The following is a 22,346-nucleotide window of genomic DNA, read 5'->3' as shown; positions in this document are numbered from 1 at the left end:
TGAGAACTGGACAATACGCCATGAGAAGAAAAGAACTCTGCCAAGTGTCTCCACTGAGAGCACCAAGTACGGGTTTCCTCGGCAAAGGCTGGCTCATCTTATGCTATGATGGCACAGTTAGGTTGTCTGTTAGGTAAAAATAGCCCCCCCCCCTCCCAGGAATCAGCCACATTGACTTCTCAGCCTCTCCCCATTCATATCTCAATTTATTTATTTATTATGATGTATTATGATGATGAGAAGGAGATAAGGTCTCACTATGTAGCCTTGGCTGGTCTGGAGCTTGCTACGTCGACCAGGCTGGCCTTGAACTCATACCTAGCTCAGCCTCCTGAGGACTGGGATTAAAGGCTCTCATTTCAACACAAGTCAGAGTGTGGGGGTGGTAGGGTCTGCAGGAGATGCCAATCATTAACTCTTGTATCACAGGTGGGCAAACTGGTGTTCATCAAAGCAACAGGAGAGCCTATGGATGTTGGTTCTCCAGCCCCTGACCCTGATCTGGCGATTTACTTTGTAAACAGGTCACATCAAGACAAAGCAGCAACAGAGACAGATGGTGTTGGTCCCTACTGTTCAATTAAACCACTAAACTCCCTTCCAGCATCCCCAAATTGCCCTTCAGGGTCTAAAGCAACATGGGCAACTCTCCTTGAAGCTGCCTCATTTTCCCCAACTGTAAAACAAAAGGGGTAGCCACAGTTCTCTATAGCAGTTTCCAGGGATTTGTTCCCTGATGCCCTTCTGTCTGATCCCGGGACTGCTCCAGGACAACTCCAGCCCCAGTCAGAGGCAGGGTTTGAGCCGGGGACCTCGGTGTCTGTTAAGGCCATTATTCTCTTCCCAGCTAGGTAGTCACAGAAAAGCAAAGCACGTTGGAGCCACTGGGCCTTTTTCGTTCTCCTGGCCCTGCTGGATATAGTGGGCTCCTTTGCTTCCAGGTCCAGAAGGATCGAACCCAGGACGCCCCAGGAGCCCTCGCATTTCCATTACCCCGCCTACCAACGAACCCCGCCTCCAGATGCCGCACCCACTTTGGAGCCCCGCCTTCTTTCAACCTTGGGGCGGGGCCACCTCGGGGCTGCCCGCGGAGAAGCCCTGGCGGTGGGGATCTAGCCCTCGGTTAGAACCAGAGAGCTCAGCAAAGGCTTGGGGCGTCCTGAAACCTTCACTCGGTCCCAGTCAACGCTTGTAGGCCTCGGGTGGACGAGCCGGCCCCGCAGCATGGGCCATTTCCGAGGCACGTGGTTTCCAAGGCCCCCGCCGGGACTGAGAAAAGTTTATGGTTCTGATCATAGCAGAATGGTATAGCATTGCGGGAGGGCAGAAAGAATCAGAGATGCTGCAGCCACCCACAACATCTGGCCTCCTCCAGAGCGAGCATTCGTCGGAAGACCGGCGTTTCCCGCGAGACTCTTTCGAATAGATGCACGGTGTGGAAACAACCGACCGCAAATCACTTGTCACCGCTGCACTCCGAAAAGACAGAAACGTCGAGCCACTTCTAAAGCTCCTGGGGTGTGCTTCTGCCTCTCAGACGGGTGTGCGCTCCCAGTCCCCGCACAGCCTCTAATCCCTGCTCGGCGTCATCGTCGCCCTCGGCAACACTCCCTGCCGGGAGTCCTGTCCCTTTAAGGCACCCTAGAGCCTTAGTCGTTTTGGTTTCGCGCGCCCGCCCGCAGCTCCGGCAGAGCGACCATGGCCCGGGCAGCGCGCTTTGCGTGGGTTCTTGGCTTGAGCCGGTGCGCCCTGACGGAGGGGTCGCGTACACGACCCTGGGCGCCAGTCTCGGCGCAGAGGTGGGCCGGCTTCACCAGGGCTGCGGCAGGGAGCCCAGGCCCCGCGGTCCGCAAGGGGAGCCCGCGGTTGCTGGGGGCGGCGGCGCTGGCCCTGGGCGGCGCGCTGGGGCTGTACCACACCGTGCGGTGGCACCTGCGCTCCCAGGACCTCCGCGCCGAGCGCTCTGCCGCACAGGTAAGGCTTGGCTGGCACGGGCTGCGGACGGGGAGCCGGGGTCAGCCCCGAACTCGGGACTCTTGAGAAGCCTCAGGGTCAGGAATGGCCTCTTTCGCCCGCTCGTGACCTTGGGCGAGTGTCTTGGCCGTGGGAGTCCGAGGAGGTTCATACTGATGCCCATTTACCTAGAGCTGTATGTCTCATGTGGTCTCTATAGTGTTTTGAGTGCGCGGTGCCGCGAGTAGTCTTTGTGGACCGAGTGAGCCGGACTCCAGACCCAGAACTGGAGGTGTGTCCCCGGCTGCGGTGGCTCAGCCGCCCCTGTGGGCTTTTCGAGTTGCAGAGCCTCCACCCTACCTCCCATGGCCTATTCCTGGACGCTGGAACTGGAAAGAGAGCTGTTGGCTCGCGGCTCTCCTCTCTGTCCATCCGATCTCCATTTGAAATTGAGGCGGGTGGGCTGCAACTGCAGCAAGTACACCTGCAGGCTTCACTGTGGAGAAGCCGCATATAGTCTCCCTGCATTTCTGTACGTCCGAGGTAGACCTCGCTTCAGGCCAATGTCAATGCCTGGTCAGCTCTGCTCCTTCCCTAGAGAGGACTGGAGGAATGGGGGTTGAGCCTTAGTCCTAGCCCTGTGGTATACCAGCCGGGCACTGAGTTGTACCATCGCCCCCTGAGCTCCTTGCCCATGCTGTCCATTCTCCCTGTTTTTCCCCATTCGTGTCTTGGCAGGGTCAGCTTAGAAGGGGACTCCATGGAGAAAGGTTTGCTTGGGGGGCGCGGTGCTCTAGGACTCCAGGTGACACCCGTCTTTTTTCTCTCCTCCAGCTGTCCCCATCCAGCCACCTGCAGCTGACCCTGTACCAGTACAAGACATGTCCCTTCTGCAGCAAAGTCCGTGCCTTCCTCGACTTCCACTCCCTGCCCTATCAGGTAGTGGAGGTGAACCCTGTCAGAAGGACTGAAATCAAGTTCTCCTCCTACAGGAAGGTGCCCATCCTGGTGGCCCAGGAAGGAGACAGCTCGGTGAGCCCTGGGGATCCCATGCCTCCTTTCTGTCTCAGGCTGTCTAGGAGTCTCCCTAAATCTAAAAGAGCTTCCTGGTCTCCGCTGAGCATAGGGAAAAGAGCTGGGGTAGAGAAAGGGTCATAAGTGTGGCCTGGGTGATGCGTGCCTGTAGTGGCGGCTGCTCCGATGGATCCCTGAGCTCTTGAGGTTGCTAAAGTAGCAGGATGTAGTCTCAACAACAAAACTCAAGGCAGCGTAGAGCCTTTTCTTTCCCTGTTAGCCAGGTCTTGGGGGACCGGGTGGGGCTGCATTTACAGTTGCACAAACTGGTTTGCAGCTGGGGTGGTCTGGGCCTGAGGTGCGGTTCTTCCACTCCGTTTCTGTTGCTGTGATGAAACTCACACAAGCCGGGCTGTGGTGGCACACGCCTTTAATCCCAGCACTCGGGAGGCAGAGGCAGGCGGATCTCTGTGAGTTCGAGACCAGCCTGGTCTACAGAGCTAGTTCCAGGACAGGCTCCAAAGCCACAGAGAAACCCTGTCTCGAAAAACCAAAAAAAAAAAAAAATAATAATAATAATAAAAAATAAATAAATAAATAAAAGAAAAGGCCTTACAGTTGGATCTTTTTTGTTTTGTTTTTTGAGATAGGGTTTCTCTGTAGCTTTTTGGAGCCTGTCCTGTATCTCATGCTGTAGAACTGGTTGGCCTGTGAACTCACAGAGATCCACCTGCTTCTGCCTCCCATGTGCTGGGATTAAAGGCACATGCCCCCACCGCCTACCTGGCATTACAGCTGGGTCTTTTTTTTTTTTTTAAAGATTTATTTATTTATTATGTATACAACATTCTGCCTCGATGTATGCCCACACGCCAGAGGAGGGCGCCAGATCTCAGTACAGATGGTTGTGAGCCACCATGTGGTTGCCGGGAATTGAACTCAGGACCTTTGGAAGAGCAGGCAATGCTCTTAACTGCTGAGCCATCTCTCCAGCCCCCGGGGTTGTTTATTTGTACATTTGTTTTGGTTTGGGGGGGCAGGGTCTCACTGTATAGCCCTAGCTGTCCTGGAACTATCTGTGTAGACCAGAGTGGTCTTGAACTCACAGAGCTCCACCTGCCTGTGCCTCCCTAGTGCTGTGTCACTGTGTCCAGCTTGTTTATTTTTTTAATTTAATTTAATTTATTTATTTATTTGGTTTTTTTAGACAAGGTTTCTCTGTAGCTTTGGAGCCTGTCCTGGACCTAGCTCTTGTAGACCAGGCTAGTTGCGAACTCACAAAGATCCACCTGTCTCTGCCTCCCGAGTGCTGGGATTAAAGGCATGCACCACCACTGACCGGCGTTAAATTTTTTTATTTAATAAAATAAATAAGTTTATTTTGTTAAATTTGTAATGTATAGTGTTCTCTCTGCATGTATGCCTGCAGGCCAGAAGAGGACACCAGATCTCATTACAGATGGTTGTGAGGCACCATGTGGTTGCTGGAAGTTGAATTCAGGACCTCTGGAAGAGCAGGCAGTGCTCTGAACCGCTGAGCCATCTCTCTAGCTCCTGTTAAAATTTTTTACTTAAGGGTGGTTTAGATGGCTGGGTAAAGGTGCTGGCTGCCCAACCTGACAACCTGAGTCGGTCCCCAGAACTCAAGGGGGAGAACAATTCCTGCAAACTACTGTCACCACACCCCCACACCCAGCAGGAAGCAAGCAAGCAAACCCCCCACCAGGCTTGGTGGTGCACACCTGACTCTCTGCTTCTCAGGAGGCAGAAGTGGCAGATCTCTGTGAGTCCCGGCCACCCTGGGCTATGTAGTGAGACCCTATCCCCCCAGATTTTTTTCTTTAAATTACATTTTTTAATTACTTATTTAGTGTGTATGCAGGTGTTGTAGAGGGTTTTTGGTGGTGGTTTTTTGGTTTTGAGACAGGGTTTTATTCTGTAGTGCTGACTGGCCTAGAACTAGCTGTCTTTCCATGTACCGGAATTACAGATGTGAGCTAGAGACCATGGGAGGCGTTGGGCTGACTTCTTGATTAAGTCTCCAGGAGCCCAGACCCTGGGCTGAAGGGACGGTAAGGATAAAATCCTGCTGCTAGGCTTGGTGTCCTATATGTAGCCTCTGGGTGCTGTCCTGCCCCTGGTGCCAAGAAGCTGTGGCTCTCCAAGTCATGTTCCCAATAGTGATATCTGGTCACCCTTACTCAGAAAGAGGGCCCAAGGGTGAGTGGCCAGGGTTTGGGGTGAGCTGTGATGGCTCTCAGCAGGGCCCAGTTTCAAGGACCAGATACCTTGGGCGCTCCTGTTATTTTGTTGTTGTTGTTTGTTTGTTTTTGACAATGCTGCTGTTTAAGGGGCCTGATTCTGCCAACTGCCAGCCAGAGCCTCTGATCAAAACCTGTCTCTGGGGCAAGGGGCGTGGCTCAGTAACACAGCTCTTGCCCCTCACGCCTCAGGCCCTGGGTTCACAACAACACAAGACAATTGTTTCTTCTCTTCCAGCAACAGCTGAACGACTCCTCCGTCATCATCAGTGCTCTCAAGACACACCTGGTGTCAGGGTAAGGCGCTCCTGGGACACCCAGCATCTAAGAGTGGAGCTGCTGTAGGTACTTCTAGAGTAGACCAAGGCCTGCCTTCATCCTTCTATCAGGAAAGTGTTCTGTTACAAGGAGACCGGGCCCTTTGTTCTGTCCCGGCTGCCCGGCTAGCTTACACCCAAAATAATCACGCAGAAACTGCATTCATTTAAACACTGCCTGGCCCGTTAGCTCTAACTTGTTATTGGCTAATTCTTACATCTTAATTTAACCCATTTCTGTTCATCTGTGTATCACCACATGATTGTGGCTTACCGGCAAGATTCTAACCAGTGTCCGTCTCAGACAGGAGACCCAGGGCATCTGCCACTCTGCCCTTCTTCCCAGCATTCAGTTCTGTCTACTCTGCCTACCTAAGTTCTGTCCTATCAACCAGGCCAACGCAGTTTCTTTATTCATCCAATGAAAGCAACACATAGACAGAAGGAACTCCTACGCCAGTGTTCCTCATGTCTAACCTAATCCCTTTTGCTGCAAGTAAGTGACCCTTCCTAGGTTGGGTCATGGCTTTAGCCCAGGGCTGGGTCACTGAGTGGCTGAGTCAGGCTGGGATGGTCTGGGTTGGTAGGCCAAGGGGGCATGAGGACTGAGTCAGGCTGAAGCTCTGGCCTTTCCCTGAAGGCAGTCCCTGGAAGAGGTCATCACCTATTACCCACCCATGAAGGCCATGAACGACCAGGGCAAGGAGGTGACTGAGTTCTGCAACAAGTACTGGCTCATGCTGGATGAGAAGGAGGCCCAGCGGATGTATGGTGGGAAGGAAGCCAGGACGTGAGTGGCGCTGTGGTGCAGGAGGGGTGGGGTGGTAAGGACCAGTGGGTTCTCAACCTGTGGGTCGTGACCCTTGGGGCTCAAACATCCTACATAATACAAATACAGATATTTGTATTATAATTCGTAACAGTAGCAAAACTACAGTTAGAAAGTAGCAATGAAGTAATTTTAGGGTTGGGGTCACCACAGCATCCGGGATGTTGAGAACCACTGCTCTGGGGAGTCTTGTGGGAGATGAGTGCCAGGGGCCACGCCGTTGCAACACGCTCTGTGTCCCGTGTCTGCAGGGAGGAGATGAAGTGGCGGCAGTGGGCAGACGACTGGCTGGTGCACCTCATCTCCCCCAACGTCTACCGGACGCCCACCGAAGCCCTGGCTTCCTTTGACTACATTGTCCGTGAGGGAAAGTTTGGGGCTGTGGAGGCCACCATGGCCAAGTATGTGGGTGCAGCGGCCATGTACCTCATCAGCAAGCGCCTCAAAAGCAGGTGATGGCTCGTGCAAGTATATGCATACGAGGGAACAGGGTTCTGCTGTCCCCCAGTCTGGGCATGGTGGTCTGTGTAGCATCCATCAAACCCTTCGGGAGGGGAGAGGGAAACTGAGGCCTAGAGACGGCAAGCCCGGCCTGGGACCCAGCTGTGTGATGTGTCCCTGTCTCAGGCTTTGGGGTCAGAAGTCACTGTCCTGCCCTGGGCCCTTTACTTCTGCCTCCTTGTCGGGGTCCCGTCCTTGTCTTGAGCCACACAGCATCACTCGCTGGGGGCAGGTGCTCCGCGATGTGGGTGCCATCCCTCATCTAGGACCACCCCAGTTCCCTGATCAGCCTCCCTGTCTCTCCCCAGGCACCACCTGCAGGATGATGTACGTGTAGACCTCTATGAGGCAGCCAACAAGTGGGTGACCGCAGTGGGCAAAGACCGGCCGTTTATGGGGGGCCAGAAGCCTAATCTTGCTGACCTGGTGGGTATGATGGTGGTAGATAGAGTGGCCTCCCCTTGGAGTGGGATCTTGGGAGGGAAAGTCCAGGCAAGGCCTACGTTTTGCAGCTTCCTTCTCCCCGGAGTAATTATGTCTGTTTTTCTCCTCTTGGTTCTCTTACCTGAAAGGCTCAGGAAGGGGCTTGTTGCAGGCTGGGCAGGATCTAGGGGCCTGAGTGGCAGGAGCAGGGCCTCAGCTCTCCGTCTAGTTTCCTGGCTTGGTTGTGGCCTGCACGGCTCCAGGCTTCCACCCGGCAGTCTCGCTGCCCTCCCTGGCTTTCAGCCCTGTCCTTGCGCAGTCCTGTAACCAGATAGCCTGGGTCTGACCAGGTGCTGAGATAGCGCCTCAGATCCTACACACCAGGTAGCAGATGGGCCATTTGGATGCCTCTGTGGGCCCAGTGTGATGGCTGTTCTTGCTCCTTCCCTAGGCAGTGTATGGTGTGCTGCGAGTGATGGAGGGTCTGGAGGCCTTCGATGACCTGATGCGACACTCACGCATCCAACCTTGGTACCTACGAATGGAGCGGGCCATTGAGGAAGCCCCATCAGTGCACTGAGTCCCCCCAGCTGCAGAGACTAGTGCCGAGGGGTCAAGACCTCCTGACTAGCTCCTGGCCATGCCGTAGGGGGCAGTCATTTTGTCTCTGGTCCACCCAGCCCCCTGGCCCTCTACTGGACATTACTAGGGTCCTTGCCACTGGAGACAAGGCCCAGGCTCACAGCTGTTCCGAGGGTAACGAGGTCAGGGGTTGCAGAGGACTGACTGCCTTCCAGCCCCAGTTCCAGGGGCCTGTTCTCAGCAGGGATTCCTTTCCAGCTCCCCCAGGGCTCCTTGACTCCCTGTTAGCAAGGATCAGACTGGCTCCCACCCTGGACCAGGGGAGGGCAGTTTGCATTAGGGAAAGCCCCGTTTCCTCCTTCCAGTTCTTCCCAGGTACCCCTGGGACTATTGTATTTCCAATAAAGGAGATGTCTGCTGCTCCCCTCAGGCAGCCACTGTTCTGAGGTCTGGTCTGTGGGAGGGGCTGCAGGGGCTGTCAGTCAAGGAAAGCCAGGGCAGGTTGCATTAACCCTGGTGCCTCTACTGTGCTAGTGGTTCCCCTTGAATGTCACCAGACTCTTGAACACAGACAGAGCTTAGGGCGGGGACACTCCTCTCCAAGCCTCCAGCTATCAGATGGGCAGATTGGTAGTCCTACTTCTGAGAAAGTTGTGGGCAAATTGGGTTTGGTTGCGTACTCCTGTAACGCCAGCAAACAAAAGGCTGAGGCTGGAACACCGAGAGTTTAGCCTGGACTGCTCTGTTGGTGGAGTTACAGATCCCTGGGTTCCATCTGTGTTATCACATAAGGCAGGGTGTGGCAATACACCTGGCGGACAACTGGAAGGTCAGTTCAAAGTCTCCTTATATACAGCGAGCTTGAGACAAGCCCAGGTTATATGAGACAGCCTCAAAATAAAACCAAACCCAACAAAGTTGCCATGGGATGAGGAGGTAGGGGACTGGAGCAGATCAGGTGCACATCAGGATGCCAAGCTTGATGAGGCTGGGACAGAGTCTGTAGGCTTTTGCTTGTTTTTTTTTTTTTTTGAAAGATTTATTCATTATGTATACAATGTTCTGTCTGCACATATGTTTGCAGGCCAGAAGAGGGCACTAGATCTCATTACAGATGGTTGTGAATCTGGTTGCTGGGAATTGAACTCAGGACCTCTGGAAGAACAGTCAATGCTCTTAACTGCTGAGCCATCTCCCCAGCCCGGCTTTTGCTTGTTTTAATTCATTTTATTTTATTTTATTTGTTTGTTGTGTGAAAGCCACTTGTTGGTTCCCGGCTGCACAGCCCCAAAAAAATCACACAGAAACTGTATTAATTAAATCACTGCTTGGCCCATTAGCTCTAGTTTCTTATTAGCTAACTCCTATATATTAATTTAACCCATCTCCATTAATCTGTATCGCCATGTGGCAGTGGCTTACCAGCAAAGTTTCTGCATGTCTCTCTCTGACAGTGGCTCCATGTTGGCTCCTTGGCTTCTACGTACTCCATCTTCTTCCTCCCAGCATTCAGTTTAGTTCCCCCCACTCCCAGCTCTGTTCTACCCTATCAGGCCAAGCCAGTTTTCTTTATTCATGGATGGTAATCACAGCATACAGAGGGGAATCCCACATCATTTGTTTGCTTTTTTTTTTCTTGAGGCAAGGCTTCTCCATGTAGCTCTGGCTGTCCTGAAATTCACTCTGTATACCAGACTGGCCTCAAACTCAACAGAGATCTGCCTGCCTCTGCCTCCTAAGTGCAGGGATTAAAGGCTTGTGTCACTACCACCCAGCTTAATGTATTCTTTAATGTGTGTGAATGTTCTGCTTGTGCGCTGTCTGCACCACGTGCATGCCTAGTGCTTGCAGAGGCCAGAAGAGGGCAATGGACCCACTGGGAGTGAAGCTGCAGATGGTTGTGAGCACCCAGCGTGGGTGCGGGGAACCTGGGGCCTCTTATCTGTAGTTCCCTCCAGTCCATGCTCATAACAGCACCATGTAGGTAAGTACCTGAGATGGCCTGTACAGCTGTGTGGAAGAGCTTCCAGGCTATTCTGCCTCTGTGCCCTCCAACCTCGGCAGCTAGTATATACCACACTGGTTCTTCTGTGCAGGGCACCCGTTCAGATATGCCACGGCCCACTTACTAGCGTTTGCCCTTTGGGGTATCAGTTCTCAGCATTTGGGGCTGCAGGAGGAAGTGAGGACTTGGGCTTGAGGCAGTGTTCCTGGTACAAGGTGACATGGAGGTCATCTCTAAACATGATGGAGACCCCAGAGCCACAGCTGTTTCCAGTTACTGGACACACCTGAAGTCTGAGGGACCTTGGTCCAGATTATACCTTGTGAACCCCTGAGTACCTACAACAATCAGAAACAGCAAATATTGCAGTGAGTGACAGGAATGTGAAGGTCTTTCATCCCTCTGACCTCTGTCTTCCCATTGCTGCGCTCTCCATCCTCCAACCCATCATCTATTGTAACATCCATGCTACTACGTGTACTACTGTCCTGTAGCGCCTGTACTACATGTACTATGGTATTATGCCTGTAGCTTACCTGGATGGTTTTCGAGTGGGGCAAGGGGCCAGGGAGATTGGTGCAAGGGTCCTGGAGATTGAAACACACACATACAGGGAGGAAAGACATGGGTGATCCTTGAAATGAGAATGCCCACTTTATTGTGTTACAGGGCAGCTTATATAGGCTCTCCTTGACCAATGGCCACTGCAAGCCACCAGATGCCGTTCCTCTGTCTCATGCTCAGAGCAGCTGCAAACACAGGAAAACAAGTTGTTTACTCTGGCAGGCATGGGGGTCCCCAGCAATCTATGCCTTCATCTCTCCATCCCCTTATCCCTGCATCCCTCTTACCTCTTCATGCCTTTATCTCTCCATCCCTGCATCTATTTCTCTGTGCCTTCATCTCTCCATCCTTGTGTCCCTGCTTCCAACCTCCCATGTTCCCTTCTCAGGACTCTGTCCACTGTTGTTCCTTGGTATCTCTCAAGGAAACGGACTTACTTCTCTGTCTGTCTCCCCAAAGGAAGCCACTGATCTACCCATACTGTGAGATGTCCATCTTCTCACTAGGATACCATAGCCAGGAGAATCCTCTGCCTGTGCTCTCACTGGTCCTGCACTGCCCATTGGTTGTGTCTAGCCTTAGCACCCCCTGAAGGTCATCTGACTTAGGAGGTGGGACAGGCAAGTTGTGTCTCAGCTGTCAGACATAGACATGTTGTTCTTGCTTTCTTCTATCTCTGCATTCCACAGAAAGCACGGCAGGACTGGCAGAGGCACTGGGGACTCTGGAGTCATCCTGAGGATTTTTTTCTCAGGGGATGTTGTAGGTAACGAGAAGTCTACACTGACTGAGCAGGTGATGGGAACTCCAAGGATGGTGCTAGCTAAACCGGCTTCCTGTGACTACCCTGGAGAATGACTGAAGCTGCCACAAACAACACCTAGGCCCAGGCCGGGCGATGGTGGCGCACGCCTTTAATCCCAGCACTCGGGAGGCAGAGGCAGGCGGATCTCTGTGAGTTCGAGACCAGCCTGGTCTACAGAGTTAGTGCCAGGACAGGCTCCAAAGCCACAGAGAAACCCTGTCTCGGAAAAAAAAAAAACCAAAAAACAAAAAACACCTAGGCCCAGCTTTCTTCCTACAATACTTTCAATGTGCTTCCCCCCACAGCCACCAGGAAGCACTAGAGGGCCTCCATAGCCTGTAAAGCTCCCGGTACCACCAGGAGGCACTAGAGAGCCTCCAAAGCCTGCAATGCTCTCAATGCCACCAGGAGGCACTAGAGAGCATCTAAAGCCTGCAATGCTCTCAATGCCACCAGGACAAACTGGAGAGCCTCCATAGCCTGTAAAGCTCCCAGTATCACCAGGAGGCACTAGAGAGCCTCCAAAGCCTGCAATGCTTTCCGATAACACCTAGAGAACCTCCGAAGTCTGCAGGAGATGGAAACAGCATGTGGCAGCCACATTGTGGCCAATTCCGGCTTTAGTTAGGTGACCTTTATTATCCAAATAGCCCATCTGAGATTTAGCATTTAAGAGTCTGGAGATGAGTAAGAAAATCATAGTTCGGGCTGGAGAGATGGCTCAGTGGTTAAGAGCATTGCCTGCTCTTCCAAAGGTCCTGAGTTCAATTCCCAGCAACCACATGATGGCTCACAAACATCTGTAATGAGACCCTCTTCTGGCCTGCAGGCATCCATATAGACAGACTATTGTATACATAATAAATAAATAAGCATTTAAAAAAAAAAAGAAAATCATAGTGGGGTCTCTGAGCTAACCCAGGAACCTGATCTTTGTCACGTCAGGTCACACTAAGTCTCCAGAGGTCTGTAGCTCAGGCTGGACTGGAACCTGACCTTGAACTTGCAACCTCCTCCAGCTTCCTAAGTGTTGGCATTACAGAGGTGCACTATGTTGCCCAGCTTCACCTATGGTCTTGGCAGAGGCAGAGGCTGGAGTTTGGGCCCCCCCTGCCCACTCTTGGCTGTGACCTTGGACAAGCCTCATCCCTCTTGTGAACTGGCATCAGTGACCATCTGTAGGGTTGGTGAGGCTGGGGTCCAGAGGTGTTTGGAAGGTGGCACAGGCTTGGTACTGTTTTTTGTTTTTTTTTTTTTTTTTTTTTTTTTTTTTTGGTTTTTCGAGACAGGGTTTCTCTGCGGCTTTGGAGCCTGTCCTGGAACTAGCTCTGTAGACCAGGCTGGTTTCGAACTCACAGAGATCCGCCTGCCTCTGCCTCCCGAGTGCAGGCTTGGTATTGAAGGAGTGACGGGTGTAATCTGTGAGGTCAGCTGTCTAACCCAGAGCGGCATCCCTATGGCTCCCGGTATTGAGTCAAGGACATAGGAAGTAGGCCTAGAGAACCCTGAGACCAAGATATCTCCTCCATGCTAGCTAGGGAGGGAACCAACAGGGAGCATTCTAGCTTCCTGCTTTTGTTTGTTAAATTTCCATTTAAAAATATTTTGAAAAATTATTTTAAAGTACTGCGCATGTATCTAGGCGCACGTGTATGCGTGCACACAAGGAGGCTGGAAGCATCCGTTGGTCCTGGACTGGAATTAGAGGCTTTATGAGCTGCCTGACCTGGGAGCTAAGAACTGAATCTGGGCCTTCTGCAAGAGCAGTTCTGTGTTCCTAACCACTGAGCCGTCTCTCCCACCCATTACATTTTCTTTGGAATTAGGTGAACAATGGATGCTTATTCTCCATAGAAACTGTTCTGGGATAAAGCTGTTCTTTCTCGCCAGTTCCAGCAAGTGCCTGATACTCTGGTGTGCCACATTCCTTGGGCATTACCTCTGCGGTATTTAAACAATAGAGAGATCTTGACGGGTGGGGTGTTTGATGGCACCAGAAAATGAGTACCTTTTTGCTTTTAGAGATGGGGTCTGTCTGGACTCCAGGCAGCTCTAGAACTCAATGTATATAGTTCAGCTGGCCTGGGACCCCTGTAACCCCTGCTGTTACAGCCTCCTGAGGGCTAGGGCTATTGATGTAAGGTCACAACCAGCAGGGAACTGTGGCCGGGTGGGGAGCAGTGTGACCAGCTTACTCTCCTTTCCCAGAACCTGTTGTGCTTGCTGTGGTAAAAGGAATTTACAGGTGTGATCAAACAGCCCATTTTGAGATGGAGAGATTGTCTAGGCAGGCACTAAAAGCAATCAAGAGAGGCAAACAGAAAGCCAGGTGGGTGTCACAAGCCTGTGATCCCAGAGCACAGCGAAGTAGAGGCAGGAAGATTAGGAGTTCAAGGTCAGCTTCTTCCTCCTCTACCAGGTGAGTGTGAAGCCAACCCTGGCTACAGCAAACAGAGGGAGATGCTGTCAGAGTCAGAATGTGCATGCCTCTGTGTGGAAGCAGGCAGCTGGAGGAGTCTGAAAGGGTCACTAGTCAAGGGCTACAGAAGCCTCCAGAAGCTAGAAGATTGTTCCGAAGCCTGCAAGCCTGCTGACACCCTAACTCCTGTCAGCGGAACTGACTTTGGACTTCAGGCCTCCAGAGACTGGCATGCTCTGAATCACTGAGAGTAGAGTGTGGTTGCTGGTACAATGGACCTGATGCTAACACAGAGGCCACGCATAGGGTAGCCAGGAGGGAGAAATGAGTGAGGGGCTTGGTCTCCTGTGTCCCCCATTTGTGAAGTTAGGGAGAGCCAGGCACCCCGCAGGCTGATGAGGTCCGCTTCCTCTCCCATCAGCCTCAGCAAGAGTTGTGTGAGAGAGAGACCCCTCCAGGACCCTAGGGTGGGCTCACAGCGACAGAAAAGGACGGAAGAGTTCATTTGCTGGGCTGCTCTCCTGTCTGACCCCGTGCTCGTGGACTCTGTCCAGCAGGCCCAGTTGGACGATCACCAGCTGTCTCTGGCTTCAGGTTCAGTCCTGTTCCACCTCCTGCAGTTCTTCTCAGCTAGCCCGGACCAACTGGGGCCACACTGGGCTGGCTGGTCCTTAGGTGCGAGGACCAAGGTCCACCTGGGCAGCTGTGCCAGCATGAAGGCGCCTCCCTTCCACCTTTCCCCTACATTCCAGTCCGCTTAGACTGGTGAAATCTGGATTGGGGACAGCAGAGCACAGGCCACGATGGCGAATGAGGTCAGTTTCTCCTTTGTATGAACTGAGGCATGTATGTCCCTTCAGGGCTGTAAGAAAGGTCCCATGTCCATCTAGTGGAGAAAGACACTTGGCAATGCAGACCTTGCTCAGGACCATACCACAGTGCCCTACTTTACTGTCTAAGCCAATTTAAAGGCCATCCAGGGGCGGTATAATCCAAACCACACGTGAGTGTCAACAGTTCTGGGCTCTAGGCATGGACAGGGGCAGGAAACAAAGCCCCCAGCGCGGAGTGAGAGGAATAGTAGTGAAGTGACCTGTGCCAGCAGGCAACGCGGCAGGGAGACAAGGCCGGCTTAGGCAGGTAGCGGAGGTCTCAAGGTCAAACCCGAACACGTGGGATAGAGGGGCTGAGAGGCTGTGCCTGAAAGGCATTCAGTAGCTGGAAGGCTTGGAGGACGAGGCTTGAGCTGGTGGGAGAGCCAAATCAGTCAGGACCCAAAGGTAAGGGGATGATTCACCTGTTACCTTGGTAACAAATTCCTGAAGTAAGTGGTGTATTGGTGTCCTAGCCAATTCCCAGAACCTTGGATGGCCAATGCCACAGACACTAATTCTCACACTGGTCTCCAATGGTGGCTGCCAGCAGGATCCTCGGTGTTTCTTAGCTAGTACCCATTGCCCCCTAACTTACCCTCTTCATGTAGAGTTGAGCACCTCTGTCCCAACTCCTCCCTCTTTAGAGTATCAAGGTCATCGAGGTGACTTAGCAGGAAAAGTGCTCTTAATCCTGAGGACCTGCGTGTGGTCCCCAGGACCCTGGTATGAAAAGACAGAACAGGCTCATTGTCCTTTGACCTCCCGCATGCACACAAACACAACCACACACCCACACACCACACAAAAGAGATGTTGCAATGAAATTTAAAGCAGGGTCTATATATATCTTGGCTTAGCTTAACTCGGCCTCTCAAATGCTAGGATTACACGGGGCCACTTTTTATTCTTGTAAGGATAATCGCTAATCGCTGGGTTTGGGGCCCCCCTCCTGATCTCGAATAGACTTGACACACTGGGAACCACCACAGAGGACAGAGGGCAAGTGAACTCCAGAGCCCTTGCTGAAGCGGAGGTAGCCTGAGCACCTGGAGTCCTTCTGACCAGGTGAGGAGCTAGGCACCGGGCTGTAAACCCACCTACGGCAGCCGTAAGGTCTGCTCCTCCCTTCCTCCTCAGGAGCCAGGTCCCATGAAACTCTTGCCTGAACTCCCCCCACTTGACCGACTGGTTGCTATGGTTTCTGTGGAGAAAGGTCTCCAAACTGCAATGACAGTTTCGTCGATCCTACTCCTAAACAAGGTGACGTCCTGAGGTTCTAGGAGGACCCAAAGTTAAAGGACACTATGTACTGGTGGCGCATCCCAGTTCCACATCTGGGCACACCCCACATGAGTGTGCTGGACTCCCTAAGCTGTTTTCTGCCATCCCCATAGCAACGTGGCCTGGCCACTTGGTGCTCAGGGCCATCAAGGGCATTGGAGGAAGACTGGGGGGCGTCAGAGAGATAACTGCAAGGTTCCCTCCGCCCAGGAGGCTGAACCACACCCACCAGGAAATTCAGGTGCTCCTGGCTGTGTGTGAGCGCGCACTGCGGCCCTGCACAGCCAGTAGGGCTGGCTACAGGGAGACTAGGAAGAGGCCCAGTTAGGTTTTTATGGCTGAAACTTGAAAGTGTTTCAGAGGAATCCAGGTAGTGGTGGCACAAGCCTTTAACCCCAGCACTCAGGAGGCAGAGACAAGCAGATCATTGTGAGTTCAAGGCCAGCCTGAACTAGAGTGAGTTCCAGGACAGATTACAAAGCTACAGAGAAACCCTGTCTTTAAAAAAAAAAAAAAAAAGTATTTCAGAGGCTTTTGTTATGGAAAAAGAAAACTGGTGCTATAAGCCTATAATCCCAGCAGTTGGGAAGAGGAAGGAGGATGGACTATGAGTTCAAGGCCAGCTCTGTGTTACACAGCAAGCACACAAAAGAAAAAACAAACAAACCAACAACTAGGCCCTACTCTGACGTGTGAAGCCTTGGAGTCAAGACACTTTCCGGGCCTCCTCAGCACACAGGCTCAGTACTGGCAGAGCGAGGGAACACTGAAGACAAGCTTCCTGGCTTCCTGGCAACTTTCCTGTTCAGTCAGTGCTTTTAACCAAGGAGCTGTCTCTCAAATCCCTTGTTTTTGATTTTTCCAGACAGGCTTTCTCTGCATAGCCCTAGCTATCCTGGAACTCACTTTGTAGACCAGGCTGGCCTTGAACTCACAGAGATCTGCCTACCTCAGTGCTGGGATTAAAGGCATTTGCCACTGTGCCCACCCCAAATTGTCTTGTTTTACTATCTTTTAAATTTTATATGTGTATGAGTGTTTGGCCCGCCTGTTCATCTTGCATGTCTGGTACCTCTGGAGGCCAGAACAGGATGTTAGATGTCCTGAACCCACATGATAGTGAGCTGCCATGAGGGTGCTGGAAATTGAACTGGTTTTGTGGAAGAGCAGCCAGTGTTGTAATCGCTGAGCCATCTCTCCAGACCTCTATTTTTCGAATTTTGATGGTCTTACTACAAACTGGTCTTCAACACACACACACACACACACACACACACACACACACACACACACCCCACACACGCGGGCGCTTCCCGGTGCTGGGACAGCAGGACTAAACCACCATACCCTAATTTTGTTTTTGAGACAAGGTCTCACTACACAGCCCTGGCTGTCCTGAAACTTACTCTGTAGACCAGGCTGGCCTCTAACTCAAAGATCCACCTGCCTCTGCTTCCTGAGTGCTGGGGTTAAAGGTGTGCTACCCAGGTTTGTTTTCCCTCAGCGGGAAACAGGTGCATACCTGGGGACAGACCTGCTGGTCCACAAGGGACACTGATTACCTTCACTCCCGTTGTCAACAAAGGGTGGCTCCATTGGAATGCTTACACTTGACCTTTCTGCTGCTGGAGGCATCCTGGTGGGCTGCTCCACATTCTCAGCGTGTGTGGTTCCTTCAAAGTCATTCTAACGCTTGTTTGTGTGCACGCTGGCACCTCTGTCTTTCCTGACGACTTGTGCCCCCTTCTTGTGACACATCATTTGTAACAAAGTTGTATTTGTGTGGGTGCATGTGAGCACCAGTCTACTGTGAAGGTCACAGGACAACCTAAGGAAATCGGTTCTCTCCTACCACATGGGGCTCAGGTCCTTGGGCTTGGCAGCAAGTGTCTTTCCTAATGAGCCATCAGCCTGTGGGGTGTCTTTTTTCCCCTTCTGAGACGGGTTTTTCTCACTGGCCTTGAGCTCAGAGATCTGCCTGCCTCTGCCTCCTAAGTGCTGGAACTAAAGGCATGAACCACCATGCCCAGCTAAGTGATTTTTTAAAAATATTTTTATTATGTATACTATATTCTGTCTGTGTGTATGCCTGCAGGCCAGAAAAAGGTACCAGACCCCATCACAGATGGCTGTGAGCCACCATATGGTTGCTGGGAATTGAACTCAGGACCTTTGGAAGAGCAGGCAATGTTCCTAACCTCTGAGCCATCTCTCCAGCCCTAAGTGATTTTTTTTTTAATTAAAATTTTTTCTTAATTCAGGTAACATGAGTTTGTGGGTATATACCACTTGTGAGTCTGGCCCTTTGGGAGCAGTGCTGACTGACACAGGTGCTGGTTTGTGCTCTTTGCTCCCGAGTCAGCTCTCTAGGCTGTAACCATTTTTATTAATTTGTTCCTTGGGTTTATGTGTCTGGGTGTGAATGTGGAGGCCAAAGGACAACTTGTGGGAGTTGGTTCCCTCCACCAAGTGGGTGCTAGGAATTGAAATCAGGTCATCAGGCTCGATAGCTGGCAAGTCTGCCTGATGAGCCTACCACCTGCTGAGCCTACTGCCTGAGCCATCTCTTCAGCCCCTAAGTGTTGTTTTTTAAGTTTGATCCACATCTTGAGTTACAGGATTTAATACACTGGTTCCTCCAAGCCTGTGGCTTGTCACTTTGATGGAAAGTTTTGAGTGACAGGGACCAGAGTTTAAGGTTTTAGGTCTGTGAATCACTCAGGCAAAAACAGAGGAAGAGGGAGACAGACTTGAGAGCTTTGGCGAGAGCCCAGGTGAGAAGCGATCGGCAGCAGGGTGGCTGAGGTGAGCACTGGAGTCCTAGGCGCACCTGAAGGAAGATGGGATTCTCCGATGGACTGGAGTAGAGCAAGAAGAGGAAGGAAGTAGGGTGCTGCTAACAACCTGGAGGGGTTTGACTTAAGTCAGATGGATGGGGTCAAAGACGGAGGAAAGCCAGGACCTGGCCTTTGACATGCGACACTTCAATGCCCGACAGCTGTTCCAGCAGGATGAGCTTGTGGCTGCAGGGACTCACAGAGTCATCCTCTAACAAGGCTCTGACGCAGGAGACAGGAGCTGAAGGCTCTGCACCCGGGAGGCCTGGAGACCACGTAAAGAGTAAGCTCCCAGCAGGAAGAGGAGGCCACACCACACATGGAAGAACCCCAAACCCACTAAAGACGAGGTGCTTCCCGCAGCCGAGGCACTGAATAAGGAAAATGTCAATGTCCCCAACACCCAAGCCCAGAACAGAAAACCCTGGCTCCATTATCACATTTGAAGCAACTTTATTAGAAGGCTGCTCGCCTTTGACAACTCCAGTTACAGCGGTAGACTATGCAGACGGTCCTTTTGCATTGATCTCTGCATCGTGTTCGGATTCTCCTCATCGGACTGTTCTGGGACAATGGAGGTTCAATTGCCAAGTGGAGCTGGCCACTCATTGAGCAAGGGCAGCCGTGGGCCAGAAGGGAGCCCAGGTCACAGGCTGGGGAGGGCAGGCCGCCCAGTCCTTTGGTCCTCACCCTCACACCCACACCAGTGAAGTGCCCCACTGCCTTGTCATTCCAGAAGGGTAAAATAAAGAAATCCTCCCAACCTTTCCCACTACCCTACGCCTGCCGGGGGATGCTCCCCACAGTAAGGGTCCTCCCTTGTGTCTTTCCTTCTGTTTCCAGCTGGGAGAGGAATTTCTTTGGACAGACACACCATCAGTGTAGGCAGCAGGTAAAGTCACTCTGTGGCCACTTTTCCACCTCATCTCCCCACCCCCCAGCAGGCGGTGATGGGAAGGTACAATCAACCATGAACATAAATATGAATAAAAAAATGTACTTGACAATGACAGGCTATTAATTAAACAAATCTATAAAAATAGTTAGGACATAACTCTGTTCAAATAAATACAAAATAAATAGGCTCCAAGCAGTGTGATATGCCGTGTGGAATGTGAGGCTGGTCCCACTCGGCCCACAGGACCTCAGAACAGACTTTAAAGCAGCCAAACCACTTCCCTCCGGCTCTCTCTGTAAGTGCTGTACATGCGCTTTGTCCAGCTTGTCCTTCCGAACCACAGCCTTTATCCAGTTCAGACATAATTAAGGCCTTCAGCATCCTTTCCTTCTCATCAGGACAGCACACCGGACAGACACCCTGCCCCACCCTCACACCACAGACTGGAACAGTAAGTGTGGTCACGATCTGGTGCCAGTCTTGACGGGGTTTAGGGACAGCTCAGAGGACATTAGGCCCATGCAGGTAGCATAGATCCTCTGGGATCCAGGTCCTAGATTTCAGCAAAGCCATGCACCAGTGCCTGAGTCCCCAGGCCCATCCACACAGCTTTGCTGGTGAGGCTCAGAGGAGGCAAGGACATTAAGGGGTACTCCTTCAGCTTCCTGTACCACAGGTCCACGGGAATGCTACAGCTTGGGAAACAGGTTTGGAGGAGCAGCAGTGAGGGGAGAGGGACAAGAAGAAGTGGGGAGAGGTCCACTTCCTACCACAGCACATCCACGGGAAAGACTTGAGGGGACACAGGAATGCTCTTTGGACCAGAGGGAGGGTGTGGCCGAGGTCTGGCTGCGTGAACGAGATGGAAGGACTAAGCTGGTCTCCAAGCTCACTATTTGGCAGGCATCGCAGGAAACGTCCTGTCTCTAGGTGCAGGAGCCTACATCCTACTGACCTCTGGACCCCAAGGAATGTCCACAGGTCTTCCTTGGAAGGGACACAAGGGCCTGCCAGGTCAGCAGGACCAGCCCAGAGCTTGCCAGCCCCTGCCCTTCTCCTGTGGCATCCTGGGTTTCACAGCTTGGGTAGGTCAGCTTAGTGTTGGCACATTCACAGAATGAGATGGCTGCACACCCTGGGCTGCAGCCCAGGATCACCAAGTCCGCCACCCTCCCGTCACCGAGACTGCACACCCAGGGTGATCTTCAGGTTCTCGTACACCACGTAGCTGATGCTCACAGCTGGAATCACCTTCATGAAGTTGGGGGCCAGCCCCCGGTATAGCCCAAAGGCCCCTTCAGTCCGGAGAATCTGTCTGAAGAGGCTGCTCATGGTTACCTCAGGCGCACCCTCAATGGAGGCTGTGGGAGAGAGGCCACGGGTTAGATGCCGCCTGCCAGCTACCCCAACTACTAGGGACATGGAAATCAGCACAGGACCTTACCTTGTGCCTGCATCCGAGTCCTGACCAAGGCCAGCGGGTAGCTGGCCAGCTGGCCACAGGTACTAGAGATAGTGCCACAGGCCAGGAGAACAAACACACCGGGATCTGCGCTGTTCACTGCGTAGCGCTGTAGCCAGGTATTTTTCAGTGTCTAGGGGCAAGCAGGACCAGAGGTGAGCCTTGAAGAGCCAGTGTGGGAGAGACATGCTGGGGTGGGGCAGCCACTGAGCCCACAGGAAAGCTGTTTCCTATCACATGAGATCTGAGAGGCCAGTGTAAACCGATTCGCTTGGCCTGGGCCTTACTGAACTCCTGACTAGCTGGCCTTTTGCATCCGCTGTTACTTGGGCTTCTTGGCTAGGGCAGGGAGAAGGATGAGGGTAGAGGGAGCACTATGTTCCCATGCAGAGCACCTGGCCTTTGCGGTCTGGAGTCTGAGATCTGTGAGCACCCAATGGTCACTGTGTTCTGGGATCTGCCTGCTGAACCTCTGGACCCTAAAAGGATAGACCTGGGATAGAGTCTGAACCCGCTGTGCAAGAGGTGCAGGGCAATGCAAGACCACTGCAGTGGACAGTGAACTGCTGTCTCTAAGCATCTCTACCAGGGAGGGTGGGGTACCAGGCAGGTGCTGAGCTCCACTCTCTAGTCCCAGGGTCTATGCCCCATAGGGCCTCACCTCGTAGACAGCAAGGTCGATGCCAGCATAGGGGATGATCCCCAGCATGTTGGGGATGTAGCCTTTGTAGAAGGCAGCTATACCCTCTTTAGCCAAGATCCTCCTGGCGCAGTCCAGCATGCCCGAGTACTGGCCTGTCTTCCGCAGGGCCATTCGGGTCTTCAGCACCTGCAATGAGAGTAACAGCAACCATGAGCACAGCCCATTCCTCTCTGTGCCCCTTGGGTACTGCCCACTCCAGGACCCAGGTGGCCCTTACCTCCATTGGGTAAATACTACTCTGGGCAATGGCCCCAGCCAAGGAGCCTGCCACAAGCCTTTCATGGATCCTCAGCGTCTCCTGATCACTGCCAACGAGGCGCTTCATCTAAAACAGGAAAAACAAAGGGATGCACCTGGGGCCATGGTGCCTCTCCTGGCCCCACCCTTCCCCTCACAGCCAGTCAGCTTTGGATGAAACCCGCGACTCTGAGGCTACTTTATGCTGTCCCCAGATGGAAGGAAGTGGTAGGAGAGCTGGTGTCCCCCCACCCCTACCCCAGGCCTCCAGAGATGGTGTCCCCCCACCGCTACCCCAGGCCTCCAGAGCTGGTGTCCCCCCACTCCTACCCCAGGCCTCCAGAGCTGGTGTCCCCCCACCCCTACCCCAGGCCTCCAGA

The 22,346-nt window shown here is 52.6% G+C and overlaps 2 protein-coding genes across 8 annotated transcripts in view; one reads left to right on the top strand and one right to left on the bottom strand.

The window, feature by feature from the left end:
- The first annotated feature begins 361 nt into the window (after nucleotides 1-361).
- Ptges2 (prostaglandin E synthase 2) lies at nucleotides 362-8,322 on the top strand. The gene is made up of 7 exons (XM_005372458.3): nucleotides 362-1,974; nucleotides 2,788-2,985; nucleotides 5,467-5,525; nucleotides 6,186-6,335; nucleotides 6,626-6,826; nucleotides 7,184-7,301; nucleotides 7,750-8,322. Exons 1-7 carry the CDS (start codon nucleotides 1,699-1,701, stop codon nucleotides 7,876-7,878), a joined length of 1,131 nt encoding a protein of 376 aa, XP_005372515.2. The 5' UTR covers nucleotides 362-1,698; the 3' UTR covers nucleotides 7,879-8,322.
- Nucleotides 8,323-19,102: 10,780 nt separating this feature from the next.
- The window catches only part of Slc25a25 (solute carrier family 25 member 25), a 34,404-nt gene continuing 31,160 nt past the window's right edge, over nucleotides 19,103-22,346 (bottom strand). For all 7 annotated transcript variants that reach the window (XM_005346057.2, XM_005346056.2, XM_005346059.3 and 4 more), the window contains 4 exons: nucleotides 21,947-22,054; nucleotides 21,688-21,855; nucleotides 21,009-21,159; nucleotides 19,103-20,925 (listed from right to left, as the gene is read on the bottom strand). In XM_005346057.2, coding sequence (XP_005346114.1) covers nucleotides 20,741-20,925; nucleotides 21,009-21,159; nucleotides 21,688-21,855; nucleotides 21,947-22,054 — 612 coding nt within the window. In that variant the 3' untranslated portion in view covers nucleotides 19,103-20,740. The remainder of the gene's footprint in view (nucleotides 20,926-21,008; nucleotides 21,160-21,687; nucleotides 21,856-21,946; nucleotides 22,055-22,346) is intronic.

This window comes from Microtus ochrogaster, chromosome 4 (genome assembly GCF_000317375.1).
Source record: "Microtus ochrogaster isolate Prairie Vole_2 chromosome 4, MicOch1.0, whole genome shotgun sequence".
Taxonomy (NCBI): Eukaryota; Metazoa; Chordata; class Mammalia; order Rodentia; family Cricetidae; genus Microtus; species Microtus ochrogaster.
This window is presented reverse-complemented; position numbering and strand designations above follow the sequence as displayed.

What these genes read in the sequence shown, in the direction of transcription:
- Ptges2 (XM_005372458.3), top strand. Translation starts at nt 1,699, where the DNA reads ATGGCCCGGGCAGCGCGCTTTGCGTGGGTTCTTGGCTTGAGCCGGTGC. An exon ending in CCCAGGAAGGAGACAGCTCG is followed by an intron (nt 2,986 to 5,466) that starts GTGAGCCCTGGG and finishes CTTCTCTTCCAG; the next exon opens with CAACAGCTGAACGACTCCTC. An exon ending in AAGACACACCTGGTGTCAGG is followed by an intron (nt 5,526 to 6,185) that starts GTAAGGCGCTCC and finishes CTTTCCCTGAAG; the next exon opens with GCAGTCCCTGGAAGAGGTCA.